At 35.9% G+C, this 15,956-nt stretch overlaps 1 protein-coding gene across 1 annotated transcript; it reads left to right on the top strand.

Moving 5' to 3' along the window:
- The first annotated feature begins 359 nt into the window (after window positions 1–359).
- Window positions 360–14,212, top strand: LOC134534209 (cysteine desulfurase-like). Its single transcript, XM_063372463.1, has 10 exons — window positions 360–658; window positions 1,665–1,762; window positions 3,364–3,480; window positions 3,696–3,833; window positions 5,035–5,227; window positions 6,420–6,554; window positions 8,714–8,871; window positions 10,459–10,597; window positions 11,117–11,339; window positions 14,039–14,212. Exons 1-10 carry the CDS (start codon window positions 538–540, stop codon window positions 14,100–14,102), a joined length of 1,386 nt encoding a protein of 461 aa, XP_063228533.1. The 5' UTR covers window positions 360–537; the 3' UTR covers window positions 14,103–14,212.
- The last annotated feature ends 1,744 nt before the right edge of the window (window positions 14,213–15,956 follow it).

Below are 15,956 nucleotides of genomic sequence, written 5' to 3'. Positions count from 1 at the left end.
CCATCAAACGTTTTTTATTTATTTCGTTCTTGAACTTTTAACCTCTTTAAGTATAGAATATAACTAAACGGAATGTAATAAAGTGAGAAAGGAAAATTGCAGTACAAATTTTCACTGTGAAGTCAATAGCTTTCAATTTTGAATTTATTTTTAAGAATGGCTAAAGCTTAAATTATAATTTTTTTATTGTTTTATTTAATTACAGTCTCAGATCATTTAATAAAGTGTTATTTGTACAGTTTTTAGAATATTTTTTAATCAATAAAGATTTATATGTATTTAAAAATATTTATGATATAAAAGGATTTTATTTGATAAAAAATTTCACAACTTGGAACCAGAAATATTTAGTTTGCAACACTGCAAAAAAAGAGTATAAACATCAGAGATACGTTTATAACTGATAAACATTGTGCAATCGTGATAGATGTGATTGAAATTGAAATACATTTCAAAAAGCAACTCTGATGTAGTGTAAAAATGTTCTATACTATTTTCTATAGAAAAAGTGGACAATAAATAACTTTTTTCTAAAGAATGGCTCTCACATATTCGTGGTGGTGTTCGCGCTACTTGACATGTAATGCCAGGAAACTATTTTATGATGTTATGTCTTCGCGTATTTCGAAAAATAACCAGAGACTGATTTCGAACGAAGGTATGCATTTATTTAATGAAATTATGTACACTTCTAATGCCCCCCCCCCCCCCCTCATTTTATTTTCTGCTCCACCGCCACCTTGTGGTAGCATGTCTTAGTATGTACATTAAATTCCAAACAGAGGCTTTTATAGAAATAGGAAACAGTGCATGTAGGTGGGAAAGTAAAGATCGGAAGAGGGTAAAATTCTTACATTGCAGCCTTTACAGAAAATAATAATAAAATTCTGAAAATCTTTTTTTGAACACTAAATACATTCCTGTATTTACCATGAAAAAGGGTTGATTATTTCACAGCTTACATTACAATACCTGTGCATTGATGTGGTCACTGCCATTTTCTGTGTTTTTAAATTTTGGAGAACTTTAATCAAATGGTGAATTAGGTTAGGTTGGGTTAACTATCTTACAATTACCAAAACAAAACATTATGGATTGTTGTTTCGGTTAGTATAGCTAAATTAAAAACAAGATGAAAAAAGGGAAGTATAGTACCCTTAAATATTGTCCGGCTCAAGCCTAAGTCAAAAGCCAATCAGAGTGCCGCCTTACCGGGTAGAGGATCCAAGGAGAAGGGAAAGTACTAGTAGCATGTGGAAGCAAAGAACAGAAATTATATTTCTATAATGTAACAAAATGATTGATATATTATAGTGAGTTAAATTTATACATGTTAAAAAAAAGAATGCATAAGTAGCAAACCAAGCTCAAAAATTCCATCTAGCACTGTGATGTATTATTTAATTTCAAAATTATATTAAAATATAAAGTTTGAGATCACTCAACCAAAAATAAGTTTTGATTATATGACCTAATTTAGAACATTTTTTAGGTTATCTGTCTAACTTTAATTTATGGAGAAATTGGAAGCCATTTTATATCCAATACTCTATTGCTGACAAATTATGTAGTTGGAGACAAATATTTGACAGTGAGACAGGAACCTTTAGACCTACCTTAACCCTTCCAGCAAAAAGTATTTTTAAATTTTAATTTTGTTTCAGGCAATAAAATTCGAGAATCAGTCAAAAAAGATGCCAAAGGTTTCGACAGAGACCATGGTCGTCCACTGTACCTTGATGCTCAGGCGACCACTCCCATGGTATGAGTACTGAAGTGTGTGTGTATGTTTAAGTACTGTTCTGCTCTTTGTGGCAAATGAAACATGTCTTACACAGTGTTAACTTACAAAATTCTAAAGACTACTAGAATCATAGAATCAATCACATAAACAGTGAAATTGCTTGAATCACATGGGTTCCAGTGTGTAAAATTTGTGTTTAGCAACTTCATGAGTTCAACACTATTAATGCTGTCAGTTGGCAATGTGTAGGTAACAGTCTGGTTCATAAATTGAAATAACCATAAATATTTCAATCACTTCAATAGTTTCATAAGTTCTATTTATTGGTATGTAACCAGTGACAATGCATAGCATGTAGTCTAACATGTGGGAAAAATACAAATATTCATATGCAAATAAAATAATTAGCCAATCATTATATGTAGTACTCTCTCGTAACCTCAAAGATAACTTCATTATATAAAGTTATATTTAGTATAGTAATAGTTGTTAATGGATTAAATTCTACATTAAGGGTGCCATCTGGTCGTGGTGTATGTGTGTTAATGAGGCGGGATGATAAGCGAGATGCTTGCTTGTATTTCTAGTACTGTGTAGCCTCTAAGCGCAAGGCTCTGAAATGACGCACAGTCTTCTCTTAATCACAGGAAAACTGTGAAATTTAAGCGGTGACCATAACATTATATAGTGGAGAAATGAAGATAAAGGTGTAATGCAAGTCCCTAAAGTTCTTTCAAGAATATGTACCAGTTGTTTTACATCTAAAAATTACTCCAAAAACACACCTCTTAGCCATTTTTACTCTTCTAAAAACTCAGTTTAAAAACGTAATCTGAATTCAAAAGTACTTTTCGGCCCTCAGAAAATTCGTAAATGCTTTTCATACACAGGCCCCACTTGGATATCTTAAGTAGTTTTGAAATTGCATTGTTTTCCCTGAAGGTTTGTGTACCGCATGTGTGCCTAGGCAGACGGCATCCTTAAGCTGTGAACAAGTAGTTCATTGTCTATAAATTGTTTTTAAAATTGTAATGTTGGAACTAGTGCTATTTAACTTAGTTACTACCTCCATGTTTTATGTAGGCTAAAGCAGAATAATAATTGGCATAAAATGGCATATTTCTATTAATTTCACGATTTTAAATGTTGAGTGCGTAGATACAAGTCGGTAAGTAAAGCCATGCCCGTGTTAACGTTGACTTGTGGCAGATAGTTATGTAATAACCATAACCAACCAATAACTGGAGGGTGATATTAAACACGTATTGCGTAATGTCCTTTTAAAAATGCAAGCACCATCAAAGATGTGTTAAGTTCAATCTTTCGAAAACAAGATTACAGACTAATTCTCCTCTAAGCTTTGATTCAATGGGCGGGCGGGTGGGTGGGTGTGGTATGTCAGTTGCAAAAGTAGGCTAATGCGTAAAATTGTTGTTATAAGTATGTATTCAAATTCTAACAAAAAAAAAATTTTTATTTTTTTTTTAATTAAAATAATTAAATAGAATAATAATTTTGACAGGATACTATCAAACATATTTTTGTGTTGTGTGTTCTCTTTTTTATTCCTGTCATCTAGTTGTGTTGTGTACCTGTGTGGGTACCCTGGTTGCTCGCAGGACCCGCGGGTGTTGGACTCCATGATGCCCTACATGACCGGCTACTACGGCAACCCGCACTCACGCACCCACGCCTACGGCTGGGAGACGGAGGAGGCAGTGGAGCATGCCCGCAAGGCAAGTGCCCACGTTTCTCTCTCGTGTACCATGTAGCACGTAACTTGCAATTAAAATTGTGAAATCAATATCAACAAACCTTAACTCAACATGAATACATACAAAATTCACCGCACACTTGCCCTAGGAGTTCATGTGAATTGAACATTAGACACTGAGAATCTCTGGGGCTGGCCGGCCGTTCACCAAGTACAATCTTCATGCTTTGTTTGCAGCAAGTGGCTGATGTGATTGGAGCGGATCCGAAGGAAATAATCTTTACTTCCGGAGCAACGGAGTCAAACAACATCGCAGTTAAGGGTGTAGCGCGCTTCTACGCCAGCCGCAAGAAGCACGTCATTACCGCGCAGACTGTGAGTGGTACTTCGAACTGTTGTTGCTGTATGTCACATGCCATGTTGGTGTGCCTTTTAGTTCCACGGGCTTTGGGGATCAGAGCAAACACACTGTTTGTGTTGGTGAAACAACTTCAACAACAACACGAGAAATAATACGTGCCCTCATATCTTTTAATAATTTCCCTCGCAAAGGCGGGAAAAATTTAAAGAAATCCAAAAGACAACTGGGCCCTGTTATTGATAAAAATCTGAAAGGTCTGTGATTTTATAGTAATGAGGTTTTTACTATCCAAACTATTGCTATTTTAATTTTTAGTAAGTGTACTCTGTATTCAACTGTTCACGTCATTACTATGGAAGGCAACGAGCCATTGACAAACAACTCCAGAATAACTCTACCACTAGAACTTTACGTGCCTTTAGCAATCAGGACCTCTGCCATGTAATAAGAAACCAACTGTCATTTCCTAAATTTGAGATCTTATTTTAAAAAGAAAATTATTTACACTGTCAATACTTTTAAGAGGTATCAATATGAAGATAATGATGCAGAATAATGCGGCAGTGATGTAAGCGCGAAATTTTATTTGCAAGGTTTATGAAAGGGCTGTTAAACAAGAGCAGATTTTTGTGGTTGTTCTTTATTGCATAAATGTATGCATTTATCTTATATTAATGTTATGAGGGGGGGGGGGAGGGGGTTAACTAATGTGTATTTCTATTTAATTGTGAAAATAATAAATATTATTATCAATAGTGTATTACAAATAATTTTTTTTAGTACTATTCACAGAGCTTGTATAGGAGTAACAGTATATTATTATTTATTGTATTTTAGTCCTTTCAAATGTGCAAAAACACCAAAATCAGAATAACTAAAAACAAAATTTTGTTTAAATTTAAAAAAAAAAATTATTAATTAACATTACAATAATAATAATAATAATAATAATAATAATAATAATAATAATAATAACAACAACTCTTAATTAAGATACATTATTCAACGTAATAATTTGAAAGAAGACCCGCACCAGTCCATAGCCTCGGGGACTACTGTGCTAGAAGCACCAGCAAGCATCGCACTTATCATCCCGCCTCGCCGACACAGATACGCCCCTGACTAGGCGGACCCCTTGAGGACCTTTCACTGTCCTGGTGCCGTGCCATGACTCAGCCTCTCCTCTGCCTGGCTGAGGGACGTGCGTGTGCGCAGGAACACAAGTGCGTGCTGGACTCGTGCCGTGCGCTGGAGGGGGAGGGCTTCAGCGTGACCTACCTGCCCGTGGGGCCCACGGGCCGCGTCAGCGTGGAGGAGCTGGAGGCGGCCATCCGCCCGGACACGGCCCTCGTCTCCGTCATGGCCGTCAACAACGAGATTGGCGTCAAGCAGCCCGTCCGGGAGATAGGTGGGTGTCGGTCCCGCCATGTGTGGGCTGCTTGCCTCCCACCCTAGCGATCCCAGCTGTGTTGCACCCGCACTTTCGTGCTACCTACTAGAAAATGTCGCACTTTTATATTTTTAAGTGAGTAACAGGGCCGGCGCGTCCATATAGGCGAACTAGGCAACCGCCTAGGGCACCAAGTAGCTGGGGGCGGCGCAGCACGACACATAGCAGCTGATATAATATGTTTAACGATTATTGAAACTAGATGAAAATGGAGTTGTGTAACAGTTTGGAATGTTTATATTAATATAAGTAATTATTTAAAGTCGACGGTGACCTGTTTAAGATTTGTAATAAGTAAAAAAAAAACACAAGCCTGCTTACATTTGATTGTTGACAAAATCTTAAGCTTACGTGATGATGTATTTTGAGGCAAGGAAAATTTTTTTTGGTGACCGGGGGGGGGGGGGGGGGGGGGTATGGATTAAGGTTTTTCATCTAGGGTGCCAATTTACTTTGCACCGGCCCCTGGTAACTAAAATATACTTGATCATCATAATATAATATACAGATGTAACCAGGAGCATGCAAAGAATTTTGTTTCGTGAAGGAAGGAAACAATTTTCCTGCTGTTTGGTTTCACATTACTTATATATTCATAGTGAAAATTATAGAATTTTTATGATTGGGAGGGGAGTGTGTTTAAAATATCATTGTAATGTTATCCTTACAGTTTGGTTTGTTGTTTGGCCATTTGAAAAAAAACTTTAAAAAAAATTTTTTTTCTGAAACTCAGTAGATCTCAGGTTTTATATTTTTATTTTGAATCTTGTATCCTTACTCTCCTTTTTAGTTATGCCTTTTTTTTTGTATCCCTCACTTAGTTCTTCTAGCAAACCGAACCCCTGTTCTTGCATAACGCAAGACAAACTTTGATATGTTGGTAAGTGTGTCACTGTTTTGCTATGAAAATGACAAAATTAGCAGAACATTGTGTGAATGTGAAAACATTGTAGGTTGTTATATACTTCCAGTGCTTCAGTCATTCACATTTCTTTATTTAATAACGTACGTGTGGAAAAACTTAACGATATGAGAGTGTTTTAAACATGTGTGGAGCAATTTATAAATGCAGAATGTTCTAGCACAAGTGTTATGTCTGTACGACAATCATTAGCTATCTCCATCTGTATAAACACTTACGTTGTTCCAGGTGCGGTGTGCAGGGCACATAAAGTATTTTTCCACACAGATGCCGCGCAGGCGTATGGCAAGATACCCATTAACATTGATGACCTCAAAATTGATCTGATGTCCATCAGTGGCCACAAGATATATGGCCCAAAAGGTAGTTGTTGGAGAAGTGCAAACTCTTTTATTCTAAAGGAACATGTTTCAAAACATCTAAGCATTACATTTTAACTTTGTAAGATTTGTATAGTCGTTTAGTTCATAATAGGATGATACCGAAGAAAAGTTTTAAAAGTATGGTTACATATACGTATGCATTTGTTTATGTAATTGTAGACCTGGGCATGAGTGCGAAGGTTGCCAACTTCTGTGAATCCTGATTTTTAATTTTAATCAAATTTTGAATCAAATACCAAATTATTCACAAAATTTTATATTTTTAAAATCAAATTCTATCATATAGTGAAACCTTTTTCTTTCAGATTTCACAGTAGTCTCTAGAAATACTATTAATGTAAACTACAGTAAAATTAAAAAGAGTGAAACTTACATGGAACCATAATATTAAAATGTAAATTAAGTTTGAATTTTTTTTTGTTCCATCTGATTATATTTAGAAAATAGTAATAAAGCCATGGCTAATTTGTTGCTGCATATAAATAGTATGCCTGTGCTTTATGCAGAGGGCAAATCCAAATTTCACAATAAACCTTATTGGCTTCATTAATGGTACACTATTTTCATTTAAATTTTTTGTGAATGAGTCCCATTTGCTGAAATGAATAATTTTAAAAATTTATTTCATTTGAAATGTCAAAACTAATATCAAATATTTTTCAAATACTTACAGACGCATACAACTAGTAAACTAGGTCTACATAGTCTATTATTATTTGCCAAGATATTGTACTTTCATATTTGTAATTGTATGAAATAAAATTAGAATATTTATTGATTTTGAAATATTAGTTAGTGAAACAAACAATTAAGGAGGTGAATGTTTTAACATCTAATTACCATTTTCATTTCTCATATACATATTTTAATATTTTATTTTTGACCCCTGACACCAAGATTGAGATTCAAAGGGCATTTTCAAGGTTACAATTTTATTTTAACAATATTATGCTACATTTATTTTTATCCACGTAATTTTTTTATTTAGATAATCTGGGATTTTGCTTATTTTTGTAAAGATGTGATTTTAATCAATAAGTAATTTTAATTAGGTGTTGAATAAGTTCAGATATGTATAAACATATTTTATAACATTTTTCTTTTTCTTTTCTTTTTGTTTTTCTAGTACCTTGTATATGGTATTTTGTATGACATAACATTTTCGATATTACATTATAAATAAGAGAGTGAATATGATTTCCCTGAAGTGTAGGAAAACTGGACTATAAAGTTTCCTATGAGTTCATATCTGTAGCCAATCTGAGTGCACCTAGAATCTGAGAAAGTCCTTTACTATGAAAATCCTGTAAATTGTTGTGTGTTATGGGCCTTATAGCTATGATTTTGTAGACGATGAATTTTTTGATTGGTTACTTGGTTAGGTCATGTGGGTGATTTTTTTCTCAGTAGTATTTGTAGAAGATACTGGCCATGTTCGGTCAGTCATTCATCGTTCGTGGTACCAAAAGGCTGTGTCGGGCGGCGGCTTGCAGAATAATAATTTTGATGTAGCACAAGGACAATTTAACATGTGTGGTCTGTGCTGTGGTATTGGCCTCTTTGTATCGGTATTTTGAAAAGACGTCTGCTTTGGGCCTAAGTGACCATGTGAGACACGAAACAATTGCCCCAGGAATCAGTAAATATCCGGTTGCACCCAGTTACAAAGTAACTGTGGGACTTTTTCAAATATATTAATACTTGGACTTAAATCATTGCTTTTTTTTTTTCTACTGTCACAATATTTAAATTTTAAGCAAATAAGTTAATATTATTTTTTGTGAAAAATGGTTAGGATTTAGGTATGTTGTAGCAATGATGGAATTTGTATGTTCTCTTCGGGAGAAAAAATAGGATTCTATTCTATAAACAATCACAAATTTGTTTGGCTAAAGTTTTATTCTTATTTTAGTGTTTGGAATTCGTCAAATATTTCAAGCTTTTTTTTTATGTATTGTTTTGCAATTGTTTTGGTGAACTGTGACCCTGTAAGACCGAACTGACCTGTTCCGCTGGTTTGAACCCGGGCGGAGTGGTGCCCCAGTAGGATGTGGAGTGTTCGTGCTTGTTGCTCAGTCATATAGTGTGGCAGGAGTGTTGGCGCGGGGAACAGGGTGAGTGTGAGGGGGTGCGCTGCAGGGATCGGCGCGCTGTACGTGCGCAGGCGGCCGCGCGTGAGGGTGGAGCCCCTCCAGAGCGGCGGGGGCCAGGAGAGGGGCATGCGCAGCGGCACCGTGCCGGCCCCGCTGGTCGTGGGACTGGGGGCCGCCGCGGAGCTGTCCAGCCGGGAGATGGCCGTGAGTGTTTGTTCTGTGAAACATCCCCATCTCGCCCGTCCGTTTCAGATTTTTTTTTTTTTGTAAATGTGTGATTTTTATTAATAAGTAATTTTAATTATGTGTTGAATTCAAGGGCGTAGCCAGGGGGGGAGTTTCAGGGGTTCAAACCCCCGCCTCCCCCCCCCCTAGCACCAAATCATTAATTAATTTCTTATTCATCACTCAAACAAATTTCATATTAAAATTAATAAAATTTTTACCATTACAATATTTAAATTTAAGAACCGAAAACTGCTAAAATAGCACTATTTTACACCGGACACACCGCTTTAATACGGTGGGGGGGGTGGGGGGGGGGGGGGGCATGCTTCTTAACACCCCACATACACAAATCCTGGTTACGCCACTGGTTGAATTAGTTCATATACGTATAAACATATTTTATAACATTTTTAGTTTCCTTTCTTATTGTTTTACTACTCTGTACATGGTAGTTTTTATTATGAGATTTTGATTTCCCTGAAGTGTAGGAAAACTTGACTACAATATTTCTCATGAGTTTATATCTGTTTAATCTGATTGATTAAGGCTCATGCGAAACAAGTCTTGCCAAACTGATTAGGTTTGGTATCACAAAACATCAAGAAAAATACCATCCAATAGTATCTTTCTCTGTTCTTGCCAACTAAATCTATCATATCAGCATATTTGATAATGCCTTCATGTTTATCATCTCTCCAAAGTTGTTGGAATAAATATAAAAAAATTTCTTATTGTAAAATAAAAACACAGTAAAAGTGCTGATTGAAGTAACAGTTGGTACATGTTGCCAAAAAAAATATCTAAATCTTTCTGTGTTTGTGTGGAACAATGTGTGAATTAGTAAGCCATCCAAGTGCTGATTTTCTGTAAAATAATAATCTAGACTACAGTATGTTTTCAAAGAAAAATAAGTTCAGATATTTAAAAATATTGACAAATATTAATAAATTATATATAAATCAGATTTTCAAAACATAATTAACTAAATGGAACTACATTATAAAGTTTCTCACTTAATAGGATTTCATACTTAGAGTATATATTTTCAGATCCCCACAAGAAGTTTTTCTTTTGGTAACAGTTGAGTAATTACTTACTTTTTTATGAATCAAAACTTTATTTTAGGTACACCCTAGTTTATAATCCATTTTTAATGGCTAGAGTTGTTTTCTCTTTCTAATAAAAACCGCAGTTAGCCGGTACCATGGATGTTATTTATTGCTGAAACAAGCATCAAGTCCAGTTTTTAAGGTATTCTGCTCTAAGAAAATATCTTCGGAATCTTCTAAGGTTTATATTTTTCCTGAAGAAGAAGTCTTTGATTCGACTTAAACTTTCTTAAGTTTTACATACCTCTAATGTTAGTCACCTGATTTGGCTGTCCACAGATGGCTCAGAGAAATTTATCGTGCATGCTAATTAGCACATTCAGACAAAGTAGAAATTTTTTACAATGAGTAAAACAAATCCTGGTCTCACTGTTCAGAAAGAGCAGTAAACAGATGTAGTAAGGAGGTATTGCATGTTTCTTCTTTACCGTAGTCATTCAAATGACTGTTCCAGTATGACCACAAGTGGATGGAAAAGTTGTCCGAGCGACTGCTGGACAAGATAATGTCTCACCTGCCCGACGTCGTGCGGAATGGAGACCCGGACCATTCGTACCCAGGCTGTATCAACCTCTCGTTTGCATACATTGAAGGTAAGCGACTCTTTGGAGACGAGCTTGCCAACTTTTATCAGTCAAACTGCCATGCCATTCTGCTATAAATGCAAATATGTACAGAACAGAAACACATCTTTCACTTTACTCATAAGCACAGCATTGGCATTTCAAAGTTTTATATAGACTACTGTTATCTTCAAAACCTGTTTCTTCGAGTGTGTGCCACGTAATGTAAAAAAAAAATTTATATCAGATTATTTATGTACATCAACATTCACAGACTTTTCTGTCATCATCACTATTAACAGTTATTTTAAAATGAGGGATGATGCCGTATCCCGTTTAGGTCGTCCTTATTTAAAATCACTTCAGGAAAGTTGTGGGCTTGTTCCTCCTGTCCCAGTATTCCTGATTTGTGCCGTCACTGTCACCGTCTCCCGAGAACCTCGTCGTAGACGACACGTGAAGCTAGGATACCATAAAAGTCCGGACACGACTGACGTATGTCTGAGCAGAGTGAAGGTGTGGGGTGGAGCGACGGCGCGTGTCTCGCAGGGGAGTCCCTGCTGATGGCGCTGAAGGACGTGGCTCTGTCGAGCGGCAGCGCGTGCACCTCGGCGTCGCTCGAGCCGTCGTACGTGCTGCGGGCGATCGGGGCGGACGAGAGCCTCGCTCACTCGTCCATCCGCTTCGGCCTGGGCCGCTTCACCACCGAGGAGGAGGTGGACTTCCTGGTGGACCTGTGCGTGCGGCACGTCCGGAGGCTGCGCGAGATGAGGTCTGGACCACCAGAGTCACGCCCTGATTGCTTCCTCGCTGATTAGATACGTTTATGCCATGACAATGTATTTTTATCAAAATAATTGGTTTTCCAACCACAAAAGTGTGCCTACCATCTTTACAATAATGCTCTTGTTATATAGTCAATTTACAGTATTAAATAATGTTTGAACTACAATGTAAGAATAAACATCCCAAAATGAAATTACCACACAGGTAATAAAAATCGCGGGTTGCATTGTTTACACACCAAGTCTTGGGACAAGTAATTTCCTAACAAAGTAGGTGCTAGAAAATTTTTGTTACTAAATAATGTTATTAATATGGAAGATATGTTTGAATCCCAATTAAATTAAAGGAGCATTAACGTGTTTTTCCCTTTAACTATAAATATTATTTACCTGCATATTTATAGCATATTTTATTATTAATTATATGTCTTAATACAGTAGAATCTCGTTATAGCGAGCACGGTAATAGCGAGAACACGGCTATAACGAGGTATTTTTGAGGAATTTACGGCGTGAGAGCTTGAAGCGCGCTTTTGTTATTTGTCTGCTTTATCTCCACCCCTCTCGCTCGCCAATAGACATCTTGCCGTTGACGCCTGTCACATTCTTCAGCCGTGCAGTCGCCACCTAAGTGCGTGGCTTTTAAAAATAGAATCCCGTCCTTTCTTTATTTTATCAAACTTCCGTTAGTTATCTGTACCGTGTGTAGACAAAGTTTGATATTGGAACAGAAACAACGTAAGAAAGTATTTTTTACAAATTAGAAATATGTATGTTTTTGTTTTTATAATCGCGTATATTTTCACGTTTTTTTTTGTTGTTATCTTAAAAGAGATAATATTAAAAAGCCGCTCTAATGAGATTTAATTGTTTCTTGGTTAACAAAAACTATTAAGTGTTTATATTCTATTTATTATTATTTACGCGACGTCATACTGTTCGCGTACGCAATACGACTGGATTCGTTGCTGCAACATAACATAGCAAATTATGCTGTATCAGAAGTAACGAGTAACGTATCGATAGTAACGAGTACTAATTGTTATAGTAACGAATACATACGGGTACACTTTTTTCGTTACTTTTACACCTCTAGTAGGCACTACCATATTTATTTCCGAATCGCTAGGACAGTTTTCTTGTAACTTTTGTTTCGGTCAGTTGTTGGGGTATCTGTCTGGGAAAGGGGTGGTGATGGTTTGAGTTTAATCCCAAATTTATTTTCTAAAAAAGTTGACAGGTTTCTTTAAATGAAAAAGTATAGTTTTCCAGCGACTATTTCGTTTGAGGCGTACGTGCGTTGCCGCAGCCGCACTCCTGCTATTTTGTAAGGAATTAAATCGTCGCGCTACACTAGCACCACCTGTTAGCAACATCCCGAACCAACATGGCCGCCAGCAGACAGCCCGCGTCGGCAATAGATAGCAGGACAATGCTGCGTCGCCCGCGGGCTGAGATGCTATACTTACGTGGCGTGGTAGGGTATTCTGGTTATTTTGACGCAATCGGTGATCGCATCCGTACTTATGGGGTATCGTTTTAAAGAGAATTCACACATCTGCTCACATAAATTAAGATTTCATTAATATAACCTGTTATTTTCCAATTATACAGGTTTAAACACAATTTTTATGCTATTTTCGGTTAATTTTTATTTTTTGGGGGCCAAAATTTGTCCAATTCGGTTATAGCGAGGATCAAACCCGGAATCGTGACACCTCGCTATAACGGGTACATCTAAAATAATGTTTTAACTACATTGTAAGAATAAACATCCTAAAATGAAATTTACCACGCAGGCAATAAAAATCACAGGTTGCATTGTTTACACACCAAGTCTTGGGACAAATAATTTCCTAAACAAAGTAGGTGCTAAGAAAATTTTTGTTACAAAATAATGTTATTAATATAGAATATATGTTTGAATCCCAATAAAACTAAGAAGCATTAACGTGTTTTTCCCTTTAACTATGAAGATTATTTACCCGCATATGGATAGCATATTATATGCCGATTTTTAGTGTAAACAAATGTACTGCTTTCCATTTGCAAATTTTTTACTTTGGGTTAAAAAAAATAATTCTAGTATGTGGTTGAATATGTGATTAAATAACCAACAGTGTATGTTGGTTTTTAATAAATGTAACTCAACAAGTATCTGTAAATTGTTTAATCAAAATATCTCAGCAGTCGCACAAAATTAGTGAACAGTCCTCCATCTGACCTGTTGCGACACCAGCGACGCGTCTGCTGTGCTCTATGACGAAGAGGGGAGGGGAAAATATAACAAAAACAGCCAGGGAGTAGTCAGCATTTGATATTTGAAGGTACTTCATTTCCCCCATTTTTTTTCTTTAACTTTTTTTTTAAAATATAGATTGTTCCATTCCTACTACTAATAATAATAATAATAAAATGTTTCCTTAATTGGCTTCAAACAAAAGATTTCTGATAGTTAACAGGCATAATTGTAAAATTATGAAACTTGAATTTTACATACTGTAGTACATTTGTTATTAATTTGTCTCATTTCTCATGTATGGGCTGCAGAACACCTATTGGACAGCTGTGCCTGGATGCAGAACGATCTTGTTGGCAGTTTTTACGTTTTGAACTGAACGAGCTCTGTGTAGGAAGTGTTGGCTTCAGGTGGAAAGTTCCAACGCCTCTGTTGTTCTTGTTGCAGTCCGCTGTGGGAGATGGTGCAGGAAGGCGTGGACATCAAGGCAATCCAGTGGGCACAGCACTGAGGACCTCGTGACTCCACATTATCTCGCTTGGTCTCATTTCAAAATATAGGTTTCATCTGCAGCTATTGTACTGCAATATAAACTATAAAATAAACATTTCTTTATTTCTTTGTACAGTTCTTGATTTTTATGTACACAATTTAAAAACTAAAAAAAAAAAAAAAACTGGAAACATTTCTTACCTTAAAAATTTCATTCTTATTTAGGGCTATAAAACTCATAAAAAATAACTTCAAAACAACTATTTTCCAAAAACCGAGTATTTACTGACCTTGGAGACTGAATTTTTTTTATTATTTCTGCTACTTTTCACAGAAAATGGTATACATATAGTGAAAGTAATTATTTGTGTTGCCATATTTTTTTGGAGCCCATTACGAGCTATTTCGGAATAGCTAGAATAATTGAAACAATGCATACTTTACATCTTGTAATCATACAATAAAGTTTTATTGACTGTAATCTTTTGAATGTTAAATTATATCAGTTTTAAATCAAATCGTGCATTCAGTGCTTCTCATGAACATGTGTGTACATTGTCATGAGAGAACTATTGCAGTCATTTTGGATTTCAATTTTTTAGGTTTGTATAAATGATAAATAACTTTCATACAAATGAAATGAATATTCTTTGATAAACCCCCTCCCAGCACTGCAGGGCTCGGGGTTAAAGGGTCTGGCAGCAGATGCAGCTCTATATATTTTATATATATATATAGAGAGAGAGAGAGAGAGAGAGAGAGAGAGAGAGAGAGAGAGAGAGCCGGGGGGGGGGGTTGTTGCCCGCACACAGATGCGCAGGCCTCCTTTCTGCATTACAAATAACTTCATCAGGGTGGCCACTCAGCATGCAATCATAAATTCCAGGTTTTACCTTCCATATCATTTTTATCGTAAATAATAAAGTATCCAAGTTCAGTGTGCGTCAGGATTATGTTTAACTGAATGAAGCTCTACAACCACCGTAAATTTTGTCAGTCAAAAAATTATTTGATTGAAATAATTGGGGGCAATGCCTTTTTTTTTATTTTTGTGATCTGTTACTACTTCCAATTATATCAATGAAATAATTATGCTACGGTGACAAAATTTCCAGTCTTTGTAGAAATTAAGTCAATTAAACATAATCTACTCAGCAATTTATCTTGAATACTTTCTCTATTAATTACAATAAAAATGTTGTTCAGCCCCAACTTCAAAGAAGTATACCAGCCTTCGGAAGCACTCAAGACCACAAGTCACGATGAAGCAGAAGTGTGCAGGTCAAATTCACTCACATCATGTATACTTGCAAACTATGTACTATGTATATTTCAAAGAGAAAAGTAAAAAATCAGTTTAGGTGGAAAAATTAACGATACACTTGTGTATTCAATATTATTCAAAATAACTGCCAATTTTATACTTTTCTCTTTACGTAGATAATAATTTTTGAATTTAACACTTTTAAATATCTTGCTAATGATTATCATACAAAAAAACCAGTTTTTGTAAACAGCAGAATGGGTTGAACAGAAATCTATGAAACCACAGCCATAATGAAAACTTTAATTAAATGCAGGTTAAAGGGGATAACCGGATAAGGCCTCACCATCTTGCAATTTAAAATTTTTGGCTATCGCTTAGAACAAAACTTACGTGCTAACATTTTTGGTTTGACATGGCATAAGGCTTAGCTTTCGCTACTTGCTGAAGTCAACACTTGTGAACCTGTGCAATTATCATGATAGTTGTAGTCGCCCACGTGAAATAATAAGTTATTTCCTGTCGACACTTACTGTTAGTAAACATGTAGTTGCAAGATGGTATAGAAGGTCTGGGAAATGTTTTTTTTTGACATGCCAAAAATTGAGA

The sequence above is a fragment of the Bacillus rossius genome, chromosome 7 (assembly GCF_032445375.1).
Source record: "Bacillus rossius redtenbacheri isolate Brsri chromosome 7, Brsri_v3, whole genome shotgun sequence".
Taxonomy (NCBI): domain Eukaryota; kingdom Metazoa; phylum Arthropoda; class Insecta; order Phasmatodea; family Bacillidae; genus Bacillus; species Bacillus rossius.
The sequence above is the reverse complement of the archived record's forward strand: the minus strand, read 5'-3'. Positions and strand labels throughout refer to the sequence as shown.

Bases quoted from the DNA above. Each gene is read 5' to 3' on its own strand.
- LOC134534209 (XM_063372463.1), top strand. From the start codon at position 538: ATGGCTCTCACATATTCGTGGTGGTGTTCGCGCTACTTGACATGTAAT. The intron at 3,834-5,034 runs GTGAGTGGTACT...GCGTGTGCGCAG, and splicing joins ACGTCATTACCGCGCAGACT to GAACACAAGTGCGTGCTGGA. The intron at 8,872-10,458 runs GTGAGTGTTTGT...TGACTGTTCCAG, and splicing joins TGTCCAGCCGGGAGATGGCC to TATGACCACAAGTGGATGGA.